The following is a 14075-nucleotide window of genomic DNA, read 5'->3' on the forward strand; positions in this document are numbered from 1 at the left end:
TTGAGCAGGAATTGCGGTTGTTTCGCCAACGAGTTATTTAGCCAACGACCCGTTCGCCAACGTCCTAATTATAAGTTGTTTCGCCAACGGCTTAAGTCGCTTCGCCAATGTACTTCTGGTCAATTCGCCAACGTCAAATATTCAGTGCTAATATTAAAAAAAGCTTTTCACTGATGTTTGTAATGCAATCCGTCCTGATCCTAATATCCCAAGAAATTTTCAGTCACTGTCAGTTTCGCTTGACTGACCTTCAATCAATTTGCATGTTGTTGATATTTCACAAGCCGGCGCGTAGCACAAATATCATTAACGACCATTAACGGTATTTTTCAACGTGAAAATTGACTGATGAATTCCAAAATCCGCTGGTTTCCAAAAGTACGGAAGAGTTAGAAATAGAATGGAACATCAAGTATTCATATCAACAGCAATTTTATTACAATATTATTAAATATCTAATACAATATCGAAAGCACAAAAAAACCTATGAAACCTATTCAGAAAAGCCTATTAAAAAACCTAGTTATTGTCAAAGCTGAAACTGACCTATTTACAAAGAAAGTCTGATTGACACGAGCTGGTACGATGCTACTGTACAAAACACTCACAAAAACCTATGAAACCTATTTACAAAACTTTATTAAAAAACCTATTTATTGTTAAACTTGAAACCTATTTACAATTACAAGAACTTCTAATTGGCACGAGCTGGTCCGTTGAGATGAGAACAAATCTTGAGAAGTTGCGCTGCAGTCTTCTCCTTGCTATCGTATTTCTCCCAACTAGCAAAGAGCTTCGCTTGAATGTTTCTAGTTATTTTTCGTTGGATCCTTTTAAGTTTATTATATGAGACAAGCCTGATTGTAACTGAAGTAAGCTGTGCCTCCCTACCTAATAATTTGATAAATGAATATAAAGACAACCCGCATTTTCCTCCCGCTCGGCGATTCAGTGCGTTATGCCATCCTTCGATGTCATTATTTGTCCGGATGGGCTGTTTGAAGACACACCAATTTCTCGGGGGGAATACCTTGCTCTCGATCCATTGTCTCCTGACGTAGCTGACCAGTTTCTTTAGCGGCTCTGTTTGGGCTTGGACTTCTAGGCGGATGAACATTGGCCGGATTTCTCGGCGCGGAAGGAATGGGAGGGCCATGATCTTACGGATGTACTGATAAATCGAATCGCTACCAGAATAAGCCGTCTGAAAACCAAGCTCTTGTACCTTAAAGTAAAATAAAAATAAATTAATATATAATGCTCTATAACGGTTATTACGCTATCAGATGGTGTCAGAAACTAACCCATTTTGTCTCTTTTTTTCTTTTTAGTTTTGACTATTTTGCCACAATTGCTTGACATAATTATCACGGATTTATCGTTTATTGTTCGAAACTCAATTTGGGATTACTATATATTATATACACACTATATACACACCTTCCTCCAGACGGCTTGTGTCCAGTGGAAGACGCATCCTTGTATTTTAACGGTGGGAAGGACTGCTCGAAGTGCCGACCACGCTTAACGGCGGGCTCGGGCATTAACTGCATTAGCTTTTGGAGCACCTAGAAAATAATAAAATAACACAGTATTATTATAAACTAGAATATTATATTGGAATTCCTGGTAGCCGATACGTGTCAACGAAAATAGCCAAACAACGAATTACCCAAACAACAGCAGAAAAATAAGAATATTCAGTCTGGGTCGGAAAAACAATAGTCTTATAAAAATGAGTGTAATCAATCAAAACAATTATTCAACTTGCGCTTTTTGGATATGAGATCGTTCAAATAAAGTGTCTTCATTTCGAATAGATCATTTTAAAGCAAAGTGTACATACCTTTTTATAATCCAATGCCTTCTTGCTGGACATAAGTACGTAAGCAAGTGGCACCTGCTTGGCATACTCCCCAGATCTGACGAACGCATTCACTGTTAGAAGCTGTTTGAAGGGGTGGCGAACAAGTTTGAACGTCCCGTCGATGTACCAGGTCTGAGCACGGGCCAGGGTGTTGAGCTGCTCCTGCTTGGCAAATATCAGGTGGCGTCTATCTTTTACTGTGAGGTCAGCACGGAGGAAACCAGCGGGGAGACATTCATCGACCAGTTCGAAGTCAAGATCTCAGGGGCTTCGAGTTCAAAGCGTCGGTTTATTTCTTCACAAGTGTGAATAAAATCTTAACAAGAGTTTGAGTTCAAAGCGTGGGTTCGCGTCTTCGAAAGTGCGACTAAAAGTTTCGAGCAAGGTTTCGAGTTCAAAGCGTCAGTTTGTTTCTTTACAAGTGTGAATAAAATCTTAACAGGAGTTTGAGTTCAAAGCGCGAGTTCGCGTCTTTGCAAGTATGATTAAACGATTCGAGCAAGGCTTTGAGTTCTAAGCGTCGGTTCGTTTCTTCTCAAGTGTGAATAAAATCTTAACAAGAGTTTGAGTTCAAAGCGCGAGTTCGCGTCTTTGCAAGTATGACTAAACGATTCGAGCAGGGCTTCGAGTTCTAAGCGTCGGTTCGTTTCTTCACAAGTGTGAATAAAATCTTAACAAGAGTTTGAGTTCAAAGCGTGGGTTCGCGTCTTCGCAAGTGCGACTAAAAGTTTCGAGCAAGGTTTCGAGTTCTAAGCGTCGGTTTATTTCTTCACAAGTGTGAATAAAATCTTAACAAGAGTTTGAGTTCAAAGCGTGGGTTCGTGCCTTCGAAAGTGCGACTAAAAGTTTCGAGCAAGGTTTCGAGTTCAAAGCGTCGGTTTGTTTCTTCATAAGTGTGAATAAAATCTTTTAAACAAGCTAGAGTTTGAGTTCAAAGCGTGGGTTCGTATCTTCGCAAGTGCGACTAAAAGTTTTGAGCAAGGTTTCGAGGTTAAAGCGTCGGTTTGTTTCTTTACAAGTGTGAATAAAATCTTAACAAGAGTTTGAGTTCAAAGCGCGAGTTCGCGTCTTTGCAAGTATGATTAAACGATTCGAGCAAGGCTTCGAGTTCTAAGCGTCGGTTCGTTTCTTCTCAAGTGTGAATAAAATCTTAACAAGAGTTTGAGTTCAAAGCGCGAGTTCGCGTCTTTGCAAGTATGACTAAGCGATTCGAGCAGGGCTTCGAGTTCTAAGCGTCGGTTCGTTTCTTCACAAGTGTGAATAAAATCTTAACAAGAGTTTGAGTTCAAAGCGTGGGTTCGCGTCTTCGAAAGTGCGACTAGAAGTTTCGAGCAAGGTTTCGAGTTCTAAGCATCGGTTTGTTTCTTCACAAGTGTGAATAAAATCTTAACAAGAGTTTGAATTCAAAGCGTGGGTTCTCGTCTTCGAAACTGGTGCGACTAAAAGTTTCGAGCAGGGTTTTGAGTTCAAAGCGTCGGTTTATTTCTTCACAAGTGTGAATAAAATTTTAACAAGAGTTTGAATTCAAAGCGTGGGTTCTCGTCTTCGAAAGTGCGACTAAAAGTTTCGAGCAGGGTTTCGAGTTCAAAGTGTCGGTTTGTTTCTTCATAAGTGTGAATAAAATCTTTTATACAAGAGTTTGAGTTCAAAGCGTGGGTTCGTATCTTCGCAAGTGCGACTAAAAGTTTCGAGCAAGGTTTCGAGTTCAAAGCGTCGGTTTGTTTCTTTACAAGTGTGAATAAAATCTTAACAAGAGTTTGAGTTCAAAGCGCGAGTTCGCGTCTTTGCAAGTATGATTAAACGATTCGAGCAAGGCTTCGAGTTCAAAGCGTCGGTTCGTTTCTTCTCAAGTGTGAATAAAATCTTAACAAGAGTTTGAGTTGAAAGCGCGAGTTCGCGTGTTTGCAAGTATGATTAAACGATTCGAGCAAGGCTTCGAGTTCTAAGCGTCGGTTCGTTTCTTCACAAGTGTGAATAAAATCTTAACAAGAGTTTGAGTTCAAAGCGTGGGTTCGCGTCTTCGAAAGTGCGACTAAAAGTTTCGAGCAGGGTTTCGAGTTCTAAGCATCGGTTTGTTTCTTCATAAGTGTGAATAAAATCTTAACAAGAGTTTGAGTTCAAAGCGTGGGTTCGCGTCTTCGCAAGTGCGACTAAAAGTTTCGAGCAAGGTTTCGAGTTCTAAGCGTCGGTTTGTTTCTCCTTAAGTGTGAATAAAATCTTAACAAGAGTTTGAGTTCAAAGCTTGGGTTCGTGTCTTCGCAAGTGCGACTAAAAGTTTCGAGCAAGGTTTCGAGTTCAAAGCGTCGGTTTATTTCTTTACAAGTGTGAATAAAATCTTAACTTATACGATGGAAATGTGGCCATTCTATTGGTTGTCGGTTGTATCACCGCTAAATGTTATAACAACGCTAAATGTAATACCAACCGCAAATGTAATCAAAATTAACTCTAAATGTAATACTAACCGCAAATGTAATAAAAATCAACCCTAAATGTAATAACCTACCCCACCGTAAATGTAATACAATTCAACGCTAAATGTAATAAGCTGACCAACCGTTAATGTAATACAAGTTAACCTTAAATGTAATAATATCATCAGTGATATGATATCACTTCAATAGATTATCGGATTACACAATCACGTTCAATCCCTTTACTAACTAAACCGTTAGGCGCAGATTACCCCCGGGGGTTACTACCATACAATACCTATACGGGTATTTGCCGCCCAATGGGGTCGTGATTTTGGAGCTCTTGAGTTAGAGCGGGGTATCCATTTTAGAGACGTTTCCTAAAACAGGGTACACTATTTTAAACGCACGAAAGCAGCCATTTGAAATTATTCAATGAGAGATTGCTTTTGAAAGTACGATTTAAAACTATTGCACCCTGTGTTGCGCATCGTTAGCAACATGGTTCGGTGCGTTTTAGTTTACAACGGGGTATAAAAAGGCTGACTTAGTTACTATATCAAATTTAGGGCAAATTCTTTCTAAAACGGGTCCAAATTTAGAGCACATACACACGATTGTTTTTTGATCAGGATGCATGCGTAGGCTACCATAGCATGCGGCAGATTTGAAAATCACGTGGGAAAGCGAGTTGCCTCGTTTTTTCAAGACCATAATTGACCTCCCTAAGTGGATAAATGCGTGGGTGAGACTTCTATGTACTGGGATCGGCGGATGGTTCTACATTCGGAATATCATCTGAAAAAATGGATGAAGAAAATAAAGAGGACCTGAACTGTCATGAACGTTTCTGTTACGGCTTGTTTTAAAAACTCTTGATAGACTGTTATTGTTAAAGGTTAAAGTTTTGAAAATTGCAGGTTTCTTACTGTTTTCTACTGACAAACAAGTTGGGTAATCGCACTAAATGGCGAGAATACGTTTTTCTAATACGTTTATTTAATACGAATACATGATCATATATCATGATAATGATAATGATAATGTATTAATATAGCGCATTTTTCATATGTATATGTTCAAATGCGCTTTCACGTACTGTACTTTTACTACACAATTGTAAAGGCCAGACCACAACACCGGGAGCTTCGTGCCCTACTCTTTGCGAATAGTGTGTGGGTTCGTTAACGTCCCCTGTTATAAGACTGAAGATACAGGGGACGGGACCTACGGTTTATCGTCCTTTTCCGAGAAGACTAGAATGTCTAACCATTTGAATGAGTATCTCATATATGAATGAGTATCGTTGCTATTAAAGTTGTTTTATAACCATCTATATATTTTTATCTGTTTTATCATACTAACCCTCTCACCAAAATCTTTTGAATGCATCCAGAAGGACTTCTAACAATAGCCCACTGTGTAAACCGGGGGATCAATTATGGGATCGTTTGGGGGGAGCTCGCGCGTTTATTTTCAACCTTGTGCGCCCCCAAACGATCCCACAACTGAGCGCACACCTTCTCCCGTCCAGGCTTCCACTATTTTCGAAAGTGGGCTATGTAATGGTGCGATCCGCTGCAAAGAATGTCGGAAATGATGTTTGCAAATGCTTGAAATCAGAAGTTCCCAGTTAAGCTTTGACCGAAACTACACAGAACCTCGGCAATGTTCACAAAAAATCACCGAGAATCAAGTGATGCCCAGTAACCGTAAGGGAGCTTTTAACACTATGTTATTAGACTTATTTCATTTAAGGTTGACTTGTATTACATTAACGGTTGGTCAGCGTATTACATTTAGCGTTGAATTGTATTACATTTACGGTGGGGTAAGTTATTACATTTAGGGTTGATTTTTATTACATTTGTGGTTAGTATTACATTTAGAGTTAATTTTGATTACATTTGCGGTTGGTATTACATTTAGCGTTGTTATTACATTTAGCGGTGATACAGTCGGTGACACCTTGATGATAAGTCGCATTTAATGGTTAGCCTGGGGATACGCGAATTCAAAACTTTCTCGTATCCCTGGAAACGGCGATTGCTTTCACAAGAATTTAAAAGCGGCCGAGGTCTGAAAGGTGTTTTAGTCAAATTAGCTATATCATTTTTCCTCTGTTCGCATTCTTCAGTAATATTTCCCTTTCGTCAACGCAAAATTCTGAGCAACACATTCCAGTTGCTGATTTTTGATATGATTATTAACTCTTACCGTACCCAAATTCGCAAGTAGCCAATCAGAAGCGCGATCTACTGTCCTGATATCCTACGATATCAAGTCACTGACCTGATATGCCACCATATCACGGTCACTTTGAAGTAAAGTAGTGTTACCGAGCGACGAATTGAAAAGAGGTTTTACCAAAAAAATAGAACCTCGTAATTTAAATTTAGCTGGCGATAGTAAAAGTAGAAAAACTTTCCCGCCAAAACTAAACTTGAGCGCGCTCGCCAATTGCGTGATGTTTGCCGACGAGTACTGAAACATTCAGACTGAAACAATGGAGTTGGAATTTCCACATTTTTCGCTAAATTTTGATTTTGAAAATTTAGAGAATAAAACTCCAAACAAACGAGTGGAACAAAAGGCAGAAGAGGAACTTGGTAAAAGTGTTGAAGAACAAAAAGGTATCAACACAAGCAGGTCAACACAACTTGCACTACGTACCTGGCAAGCATGGCTTCAACAGAGCGTTAAATATAACCGAATTTTTGGCTGAATTTGTGTACGGTAAATACCTAATCGTACCCTTTTTGGTACGCTTCGGCTGCATATCAGGCTCGTTTGGTCTCGCCATGGGTATTTTGGCTCGACTGCGTCTCGCCAAAATACGAACCATGGCTCGACCAAACTCGCCTGATATGCCACCGAAGCGTACCAAAAAGGTACGATTAGGTATAAAAATTATATTTGGCTGTTATAATTTTTCTGCTGGACATGCGTTTTAAGCCGATTCCTTTTCCTTAACAGAAGAAAATACTTTTGTAGCAAAATGCTGCCATATCCTACAAACCGTCATGAATGATAAGACCAGATGCCATTCAAGTTTAACATCGGCAAATACACATAGCGTTGGTTCTTTCAGATCTTAATTCCAAGCGAAACAGCAACGCAAGTGGACGCAAGTAGTCACAAGTTGAACTTGCGAACAAGCTTTAATTTCGTTGGCTGGCCAAACGAAGCCAGTTATATGCTACTGCGCGAACTACAATTCAGACCATGAAGTATAAAACTGCAGGACTTGTGTGTTGACTTGCGTTGGATGGCTAAAAGGTGAAAATCTGGGCCGACTTGAGTGTAAATCTGATCCTGACCAAAGTAAACGCAAGTCATTGCAAGTCAAGGCAAATGCACGCAAGCCCTGGCCAAACGGACACGCAAGTAGAGGCAAGTTTCCAAACTCGGTCAAGTCTTTGTTATTTCGGCGAGGCCAGCGACACCGGCCAGCGGTCGGCGCTGCTCTGCTTTCCGATCCCAAATTGTATTTTTCGGAATAAAAAACCTATCCAAAGTTTGTGTTAATTATCATATAAATTTGAACTTTCAAACAATAAGAATCATCATTAAAGGAGCGAAAATGCATGGGGTTGTCTAACCGAAAGGGAAGGGAGGGGAGCTGGGAAGAGGGAGAGAAAGAGGGAAAAACGGAGGGGGAGTGGGGACGAGAAGGGGCATAGCTTCGGAAGTCCCCCCCCCCCCCCCCCACCTATGTAACTTCCAGGATATTTAAGCAAACGCCATGAAACTTATAAGATGTATTGTATATCCGAAACTCTTTCACGTGGGATGGTGACGTCACATCACGTGACAATTGCATCATGATGTCAAAACAGCCGCCATCTTGGATCCGCCATCTTGGATTTCAAAAATTTTCCAAAATACCAGAAAACCACCCAAAATCACTGCAAAGTACTCAAAATGGATACAAATGTGCTTTAAACCCGTAAAAATGTAAAAAATAATTCCATTTAAGTTGATTTTTATTAACAGAAACACGCAAAATAACAAATTTGGGAAAACATGCCTGTCAAAATACCGTTGCCATGGTGATATCAAGTTCCTGATACAATATCTAACCCTACTAAATTGTTGCCAGATAAATTTTAAAAAACTCAGCAAGTTTGGCAGCGTTTGGTTAAATCTTAAAAAAGTTATAAAAGTTCAAAGTCAGCGCGGGCCTCAAAAGCCCCCACCCCCCCCCCCCCCCCCCCGTCTGAATAGGGTTAATATGGACCCTGTTAATTTCTCATTGTGATACAATGTTGTTTTTACAAACAAAACTACTTTATTTATTTGAGTTTTTGAAATGAAAACGACATCTCGGTGAACAAACAAACATACATTTAAGAATTATTTAAAATTGTGACATTGATTAGTTTCATTATTACCCAAATAAAAAAGACGCGTTTCTTCGCGAGCTCCCCCCAATCCCCCATTCGAGAAACATCTGAGGCTCTGGCCAAATAATTTCATATACACTGCGTTAATCCGTGCAGTGCCTCTTATTGGTTGCGCGCTGCAATGCCGTGTCATTAGTATGGAATATTTCGGCCCGCATCTCAAACGTCGCGTGGAAACCGAGTGCGTCACTAGTGACGTCTTAAAATTCCAAAGCTATGCTTTTGTCAGATCCTCCATCTTGACCGTGTTGCTTTCTGTTGCCACCTCCTTTCTTCCCAGGTTACGTCTTTTGCCACAGCAAGGTATTGCATAATCATCTGCAGCTGCTTCTGCTTCTTCGATGGTTTGGTGCATTGGTGCGAACAGCGTCTCTGGAATCCAGTACATCAATATCCCAGCAAGAGTTGAGACCACACTAAAAATGACCACTGGAAACGCAATGCTGAGACCTGGTAACTGACCCTAGCAAGGTAATCAAAATGCGCTCAAGTTCATAGTCGCATTAATAACTGAAGGTTTGAATGTATTTTTAAATACATTTAAACCTTTAGTTAAAAGTCTTCAGGTGCTATCGTCACACAAAAGCTTGGCGCCCAAAAGGCGATTTTTGCCGTTCACAGTAACAAAAAAAATCGCCAGGAGTATTCTCGCTTCCTATTCGTTTTAATTCCAGTCCTTTTCTGGAGAGATTTTGCTGCCCCTGAGAGGTATTTTTTATCGAATTCGCGGCTAACAACAATATGTAAGGTTTCACCAGCTTTGTTTCAGTTGGGGAACAAGTGCCGGTTGATGGCGACATCACTTTTCCGAGAAGTGACTGAGCCCACATTTTTCCGGTCCCAGAAGTTGCTAAGCGACATAACGTATTTGTTCGCCCGATTCGATGAAGTAATTCGAAACCTCTTCGAGTGCTTGAACGAAAATTTGCCAAAACCGGCACTTACTCCCTGGTCTGGTTTAAGGAGTATTCCAATGCCCTGCAGCCTAGACTTACCATCAAGGCGACATATGGAGCTAAGATTCCACCAACCCGAGCACTTGTAGATCCTGTCCCTTGAGCTGTGTTCCTGAAATAATAAAGGAAAAGGACGAGATTATTTTACAAAAACCCTGAGCTGCGAGGGAGAGCAGGGCACACAAAAACGACTGAGGAGCCAATATGCTCCCGTAAGAATGATAGTTCTTGTTATTTCATGCTGCTGTCCTAGCTATATATTTATGCGAGTGTTGTGCATTGGAATGGAACGGATACTAGATGAATATCTGACACTAGAACAGACATGTCTTCGTGGCAAATCCCCAACAAGCAAGTAGGCAGATGGCATAATCATGCTTTTGCTTCATCGACTAATCATTTGAACTAATCACAGCTGCGCTGTTCGGGCTTTTTTATTTTCGAAAGCTAAATAGAAAAACAAAATGGTAGCCATGTCCAAAAAAAATGATTCGGAACTTCCTTGGCGGGTGTGACAATACGAAGTTCAAGGGAATAACCTGGACGAGGAGGAACTTGGCCGCGGCCAGAAGTCAGCTTTACCCTACAGTAAATGAACATAGCTCGAAGAAAAGGGGAGGAGGAGGAGGAGGAGGAGGGGGAAAAGAAAAAGGTAGGAATAAGAGGAAAGACTGCTGTTAAAAGAACAAAACCTACCTCAGTACCGTTGGAAAGAGCTCAGACGTCATCAGATAAACACTCGTCCAAGTGCAGTCAATCATAAGGAATCCAAAAATAGACAGAGCTGTGGTTGCCACGGGAGCATCTAGAAATGATATATCATTGTACTGAATAATTATGGCGATTATGCCTTGTCATTACTTATACTACATTACAACAGCGTGAAAATCGGGATTTACATAAAATTAAAGGTGGTTAAATCTGGTGTAAAGTTGGTTATCCAACTTCTACACCATCAATTTAATGTTGTTAAAGGTGGTTAAAAAAAACCGTGTGAAAATGTGATGTAAAGCTATCTGCCTTTAAACTTGAGTGTAAAGCTGGCATAAAGGTCAGCTTTAATGTGTTATAAGTTAGCGTAAAGCTAATTAAATTCCAAATTTACACCAGCTTTACTTGAGGTTTACACCACAGTAAAGTTATGTTTTTATGCTGTGTAAGTCTCGAAGTGCAAACAATATTACTACTGATACTACTCACTACCCAGAGATTCATTAATTCGACGCAAGTTATGTCTCAAAATATAATGGAGCCTGATAAAAGGCAACTTTTTATAACGAAGTCCCCGTTATAATAAACGAATTTTTCTGCAGACGGACCAAAGTTACTAACATTAAAATGTACTGACTGTTAAACAGAACTCCTGAGTATAAAAAACGCTCATTTTAACGATCACATTTTCCCAATATCTTGGCACTTCTTGATATCAGCCGGCGTTCACTGTGTTATACGATAGACCCATTACAAACCCTTTTCAAACCCTTTTCAACAACTAAACAGCAATCCAATCCAATCACATGAATGGGTTCAAATGAGTTGGCAATCGAACACAGCCAAGCAGTCTCAAAATACAAATCTTTGAATCTTCCAATAATTCGATCATAAAAAGGTCAACGGAGGCTTTCGTTATACAATTTAGAATAACAATCAGCGAAACGGACCAAAGTTACATACGTCTATATATAACTCATCAGAATCTGACTTCCAAAGTGAGTAACAAAGATATTAAGGTGGCTGGTAACGGTTTCCAGCAAATTCCAGCTCTTATACTTCGACGGGTCACTACTACAGATCTTTATCAGTTGTTGCTGCAATAATAGTATGAAATTAATGCCCAATGATTGGTGAATATGTTGTGATTATTTTCATGACGTCACTGGTTACTATAGCAACAATATTACCTGTTAAAAACACCCTTAATTTTGACTTTAAGTGCTTATAACTCAAAAACGAGCTCGGTGACCCCCATTTTTTTATTATTGAACATTGATCAGCATGTTAAGTTACAACTTTTTGCGAAGTTAAAAAAAATTCTACGAAGCGGTTTCAGAGCCACCTTAAATTTTCATATTTTTAAGGTGGCTCTGAAACCACTTCGTAGAATTTTTTTTAACTTTGCAAAAAGTTGCAACTTAACATGCTGATCAACGTTCAAAAATAAAAAATGGGGGTCACCGAGCTCGTTTTTTGAGTTATAAGCACTTAAAGTCAAAATAAAGGGTGTTTTTAACAGGTTATACTGTTGCTATAGTAACCGGTGACGTCATGAAAATAATCACAACATATTCACCAATCATTGGGCATTAATTTCATACCTTTATTGTAGCATCAACTGATAAAGATTTATAGTACTGACCTGTCAAAGTATAAGAGCTGGAAAGTCCTGGAAACCGTTACCAGCCACCTTAAATAAGATATAAATATTTATATCTTATTTAGAATCTGAATTGTTTAGAATTTGATAATGATGAACCGCGATTCATCGAAACGTCATTTCTTTTCGCTGATTTTTATTCTAAAAAGGTCAACGTTCAATAAAAAAATATATGTTGCATTGAAATACGAGAACGAGATCGTTTTTGTTCCGACATACTAAGTCAGAACTTGATAAAATGTGTTATATAATAAGCTGTAAAAAAGAATCGAAGCGCAATAATATTAAGTGTTTACTATTCTTCCTGGTTTACTTCTTACCTTTGTATACCAGCAAAACCAGTAAGAAGGTAATCCCTACCAAGATCATGAAGATACCATGGCAAATGCGGCGACCAAATCTGAGAAATTAGAAAAGCAATGACAAATAATGCCAATCAGTCAGTGCCGCAAGCCTACTGTAAGTAAAGGGTTTGATTTGCGCTTTCCTGCTTATGAACACCCGGTCGGATGCTTTAACAGTGAGCTACAATGGTACAGCTCGTGTGAGCTATACCATTGTCCCAAGCTTCCCGCAAACCGCTAGAATTGGTCTTATACAGACTCTATACAAGATATGCATAAATGATAGAATATGTCAAGCTTAGTAGAGGTATTAGAAAGATGTTAGTCAGGCAGCAACACTACACAAGCGAAGACAATGTTGCACACTGTTTTACGTTCTACCTAAAGAAGCGCACGCGTTAAACAGACAACGGTACACCTCCCACGAGTCTCCTGTAGCTCACAGTTGAGTTAGAGCGTCCGGCAGGTTGAAAATAAAGGAAAACAAAGAGAATATACGTATTGCTTACTTAAGGTAAAGGATCCACGTAACAGGTATCCTAAGCGTTGTAATAACCTCCATGATGGTATAATTGACGTACAGATCACCAACCAGTTGTGAGATAAATATAAACATCCCGAAACTGACAAGGGCCACAACAAACCTGCAAAATCGATGGCATATACAATTATGGCTTTAAATCAAGTAACAAGTAACCTACAGTCCTGTGCAAAAACAGAAAACTTCGAATAATATACTATTCGGTCGACCATTGTTTCGATTGTTGCGAAATTTTGCTTTGTTTTTCAAATTTAACTGTGTGTCAGGTGAAGCGTTTTGGAATTGACAAGGAACAGAAAACACTCCAAATTGATTACTTTCTCTTTCCCTATACGGAGACCCGGTGGGATACTTGATTAGAGCGAGGTAATTTAGTGAATAGGGCTTTCCACAAATTGCTCGGCAACTTTTTAGCAACTTTTCGTATTTCGAACAACTTTTTCCTCTTTAAGCAACTTTTTTCCTTTCGAGCAACTTGTTGCATTTTGAGCAATTTCTAAACTGAAGATCTCCGAAGATTGTCCGAGTGTTGTTTGGAGGCCATACGAACGTTTCCGAAGATAAACGAAGTTTGCCGACGATTTTCGAGGAACATCGGAACGTCAAAATTTCGACTTTCGACTGATTCCGCATTAAAACATTACAAAAATAGTCAGCAAACATGACGCCATTGATAATCCTCACGACTTTTAGTGAAAAAAATCCTTGTTATTCAACAATATACTCTAAATTCCAATTCGATCGGGAATTCGAGGGCTACAGGTTTGTCAGTCGAAAGACTGTTATGTGCAACCCTCGTAAAACAAAGTTGATTTATTTTATTTATTTATTTAAATTGTTGCCTTAAAATGTTCTTTAGATACTTCTGTTGCTGTGAAAATTGCATGAAACTGCTCAGAAGAGGCCGGTATCTCAACCCTAGCTAGCAGGCGTGATTTGCTTTCTAAGAGCCTATTTAATGACTTTGTAACAAAAAACCACAAACTAGTCAATCTGCTGCCTAAAAGGTCAACTAATAGTCGCCAACTTCAACACCCCAGTTTGTAAGACGGATCGTTTTAAAAACTCTTTTATTATAGGAAATACTGAATTTAAATTACATCGTATAGAACGCTTTTAATAGTTTTATATTATAATGTAACATACATTATTTTTTTATATATACTTTACATT

At 39.3% G+C, this 14075-nt stretch overlaps 1 protein-coding gene and 1 pseudogene across 2 annotated transcripts; both read right to left on the reverse strand.

Annotated features, from left to right (window-relative positions):
* Positions 1-87: 87 nt before the first annotated feature.
* Positions 88-7328, reverse strand: LOC144640095 (uncharacterized; annotated as a pseudogene). The gene is made up of 4 exons (XR_013568282.1): positions 7301-7328; positions 1847-2127; positions 1441-1568; positions 88-1225 (listed from the first exon to the last, which is right to left on the reverse strand). The product of XR_013568282.1 is annotated as an uncharacterized LOC144640095 (transcript).
* Positions 7329-8521: 1193 nt separating this feature from the next.
* LOC144640096 (solute carrier family 22 member 6-B-like) lies at positions 8522-13104 on the reverse strand. The gene is made up of 5 exons (XM_078499316.1): positions 12871-13104; positions 12338-12417; positions 10340-10448; positions 9683-9755; positions 8522-9150 (listed from the first exon to the last, which is right to left on the reverse strand). The coding sequence occupies exons 1-5, from the start codon at positions 12975-12977 to the stop codon at positions 8902-8904; spliced, it is 618 nt and encodes a 205-aa protein (XP_078355442.1). The 5' UTR covers positions 12978-13104; the 3' UTR covers positions 8522-8901.
* Between the last annotated feature and the right edge of the window lie 971 nt (positions 13105-14075).

This window comes from Oculina patagonica, unplaced genomic scaffold, assembly GCF_052425735.1.
Source record: "Oculina patagonica isolate OP01 unplaced genomic scaffold, crgOcupat unplaced182, whole genome shotgun sequence".
Classification (NCBI taxonomy): Eukaryota; Metazoa; Cnidaria; class Anthozoa; order Scleractinia; family Oculinidae; genus Oculina; species Oculina patagonica.

Excerpts from the sequence above, each read along its gene's own strand:
- LOC144640096 (XM_078499316.1), bottom strand. The coding sequence starts at position 12,977 with ATGTTTATATTTATCTCACAACTGGTTGGTGATCTGTACGTCAATTAT. Across the intron at positions 10,449-12,337 it reads GGTTTTGCTGGTATACAAAG|ATGCTCCCGTGGCAACCACA; the intron begins GTAAGAAGTAAA and ends TATCATTTCTAG. Across the intron at positions 9,151-9,682 it reads CTCCATATGTCGCCTTGATG|GGTCAGTTACCAGGTCTCAG; the intron begins GTAAGTCTAGGC and ends TTACCTTGCTAG.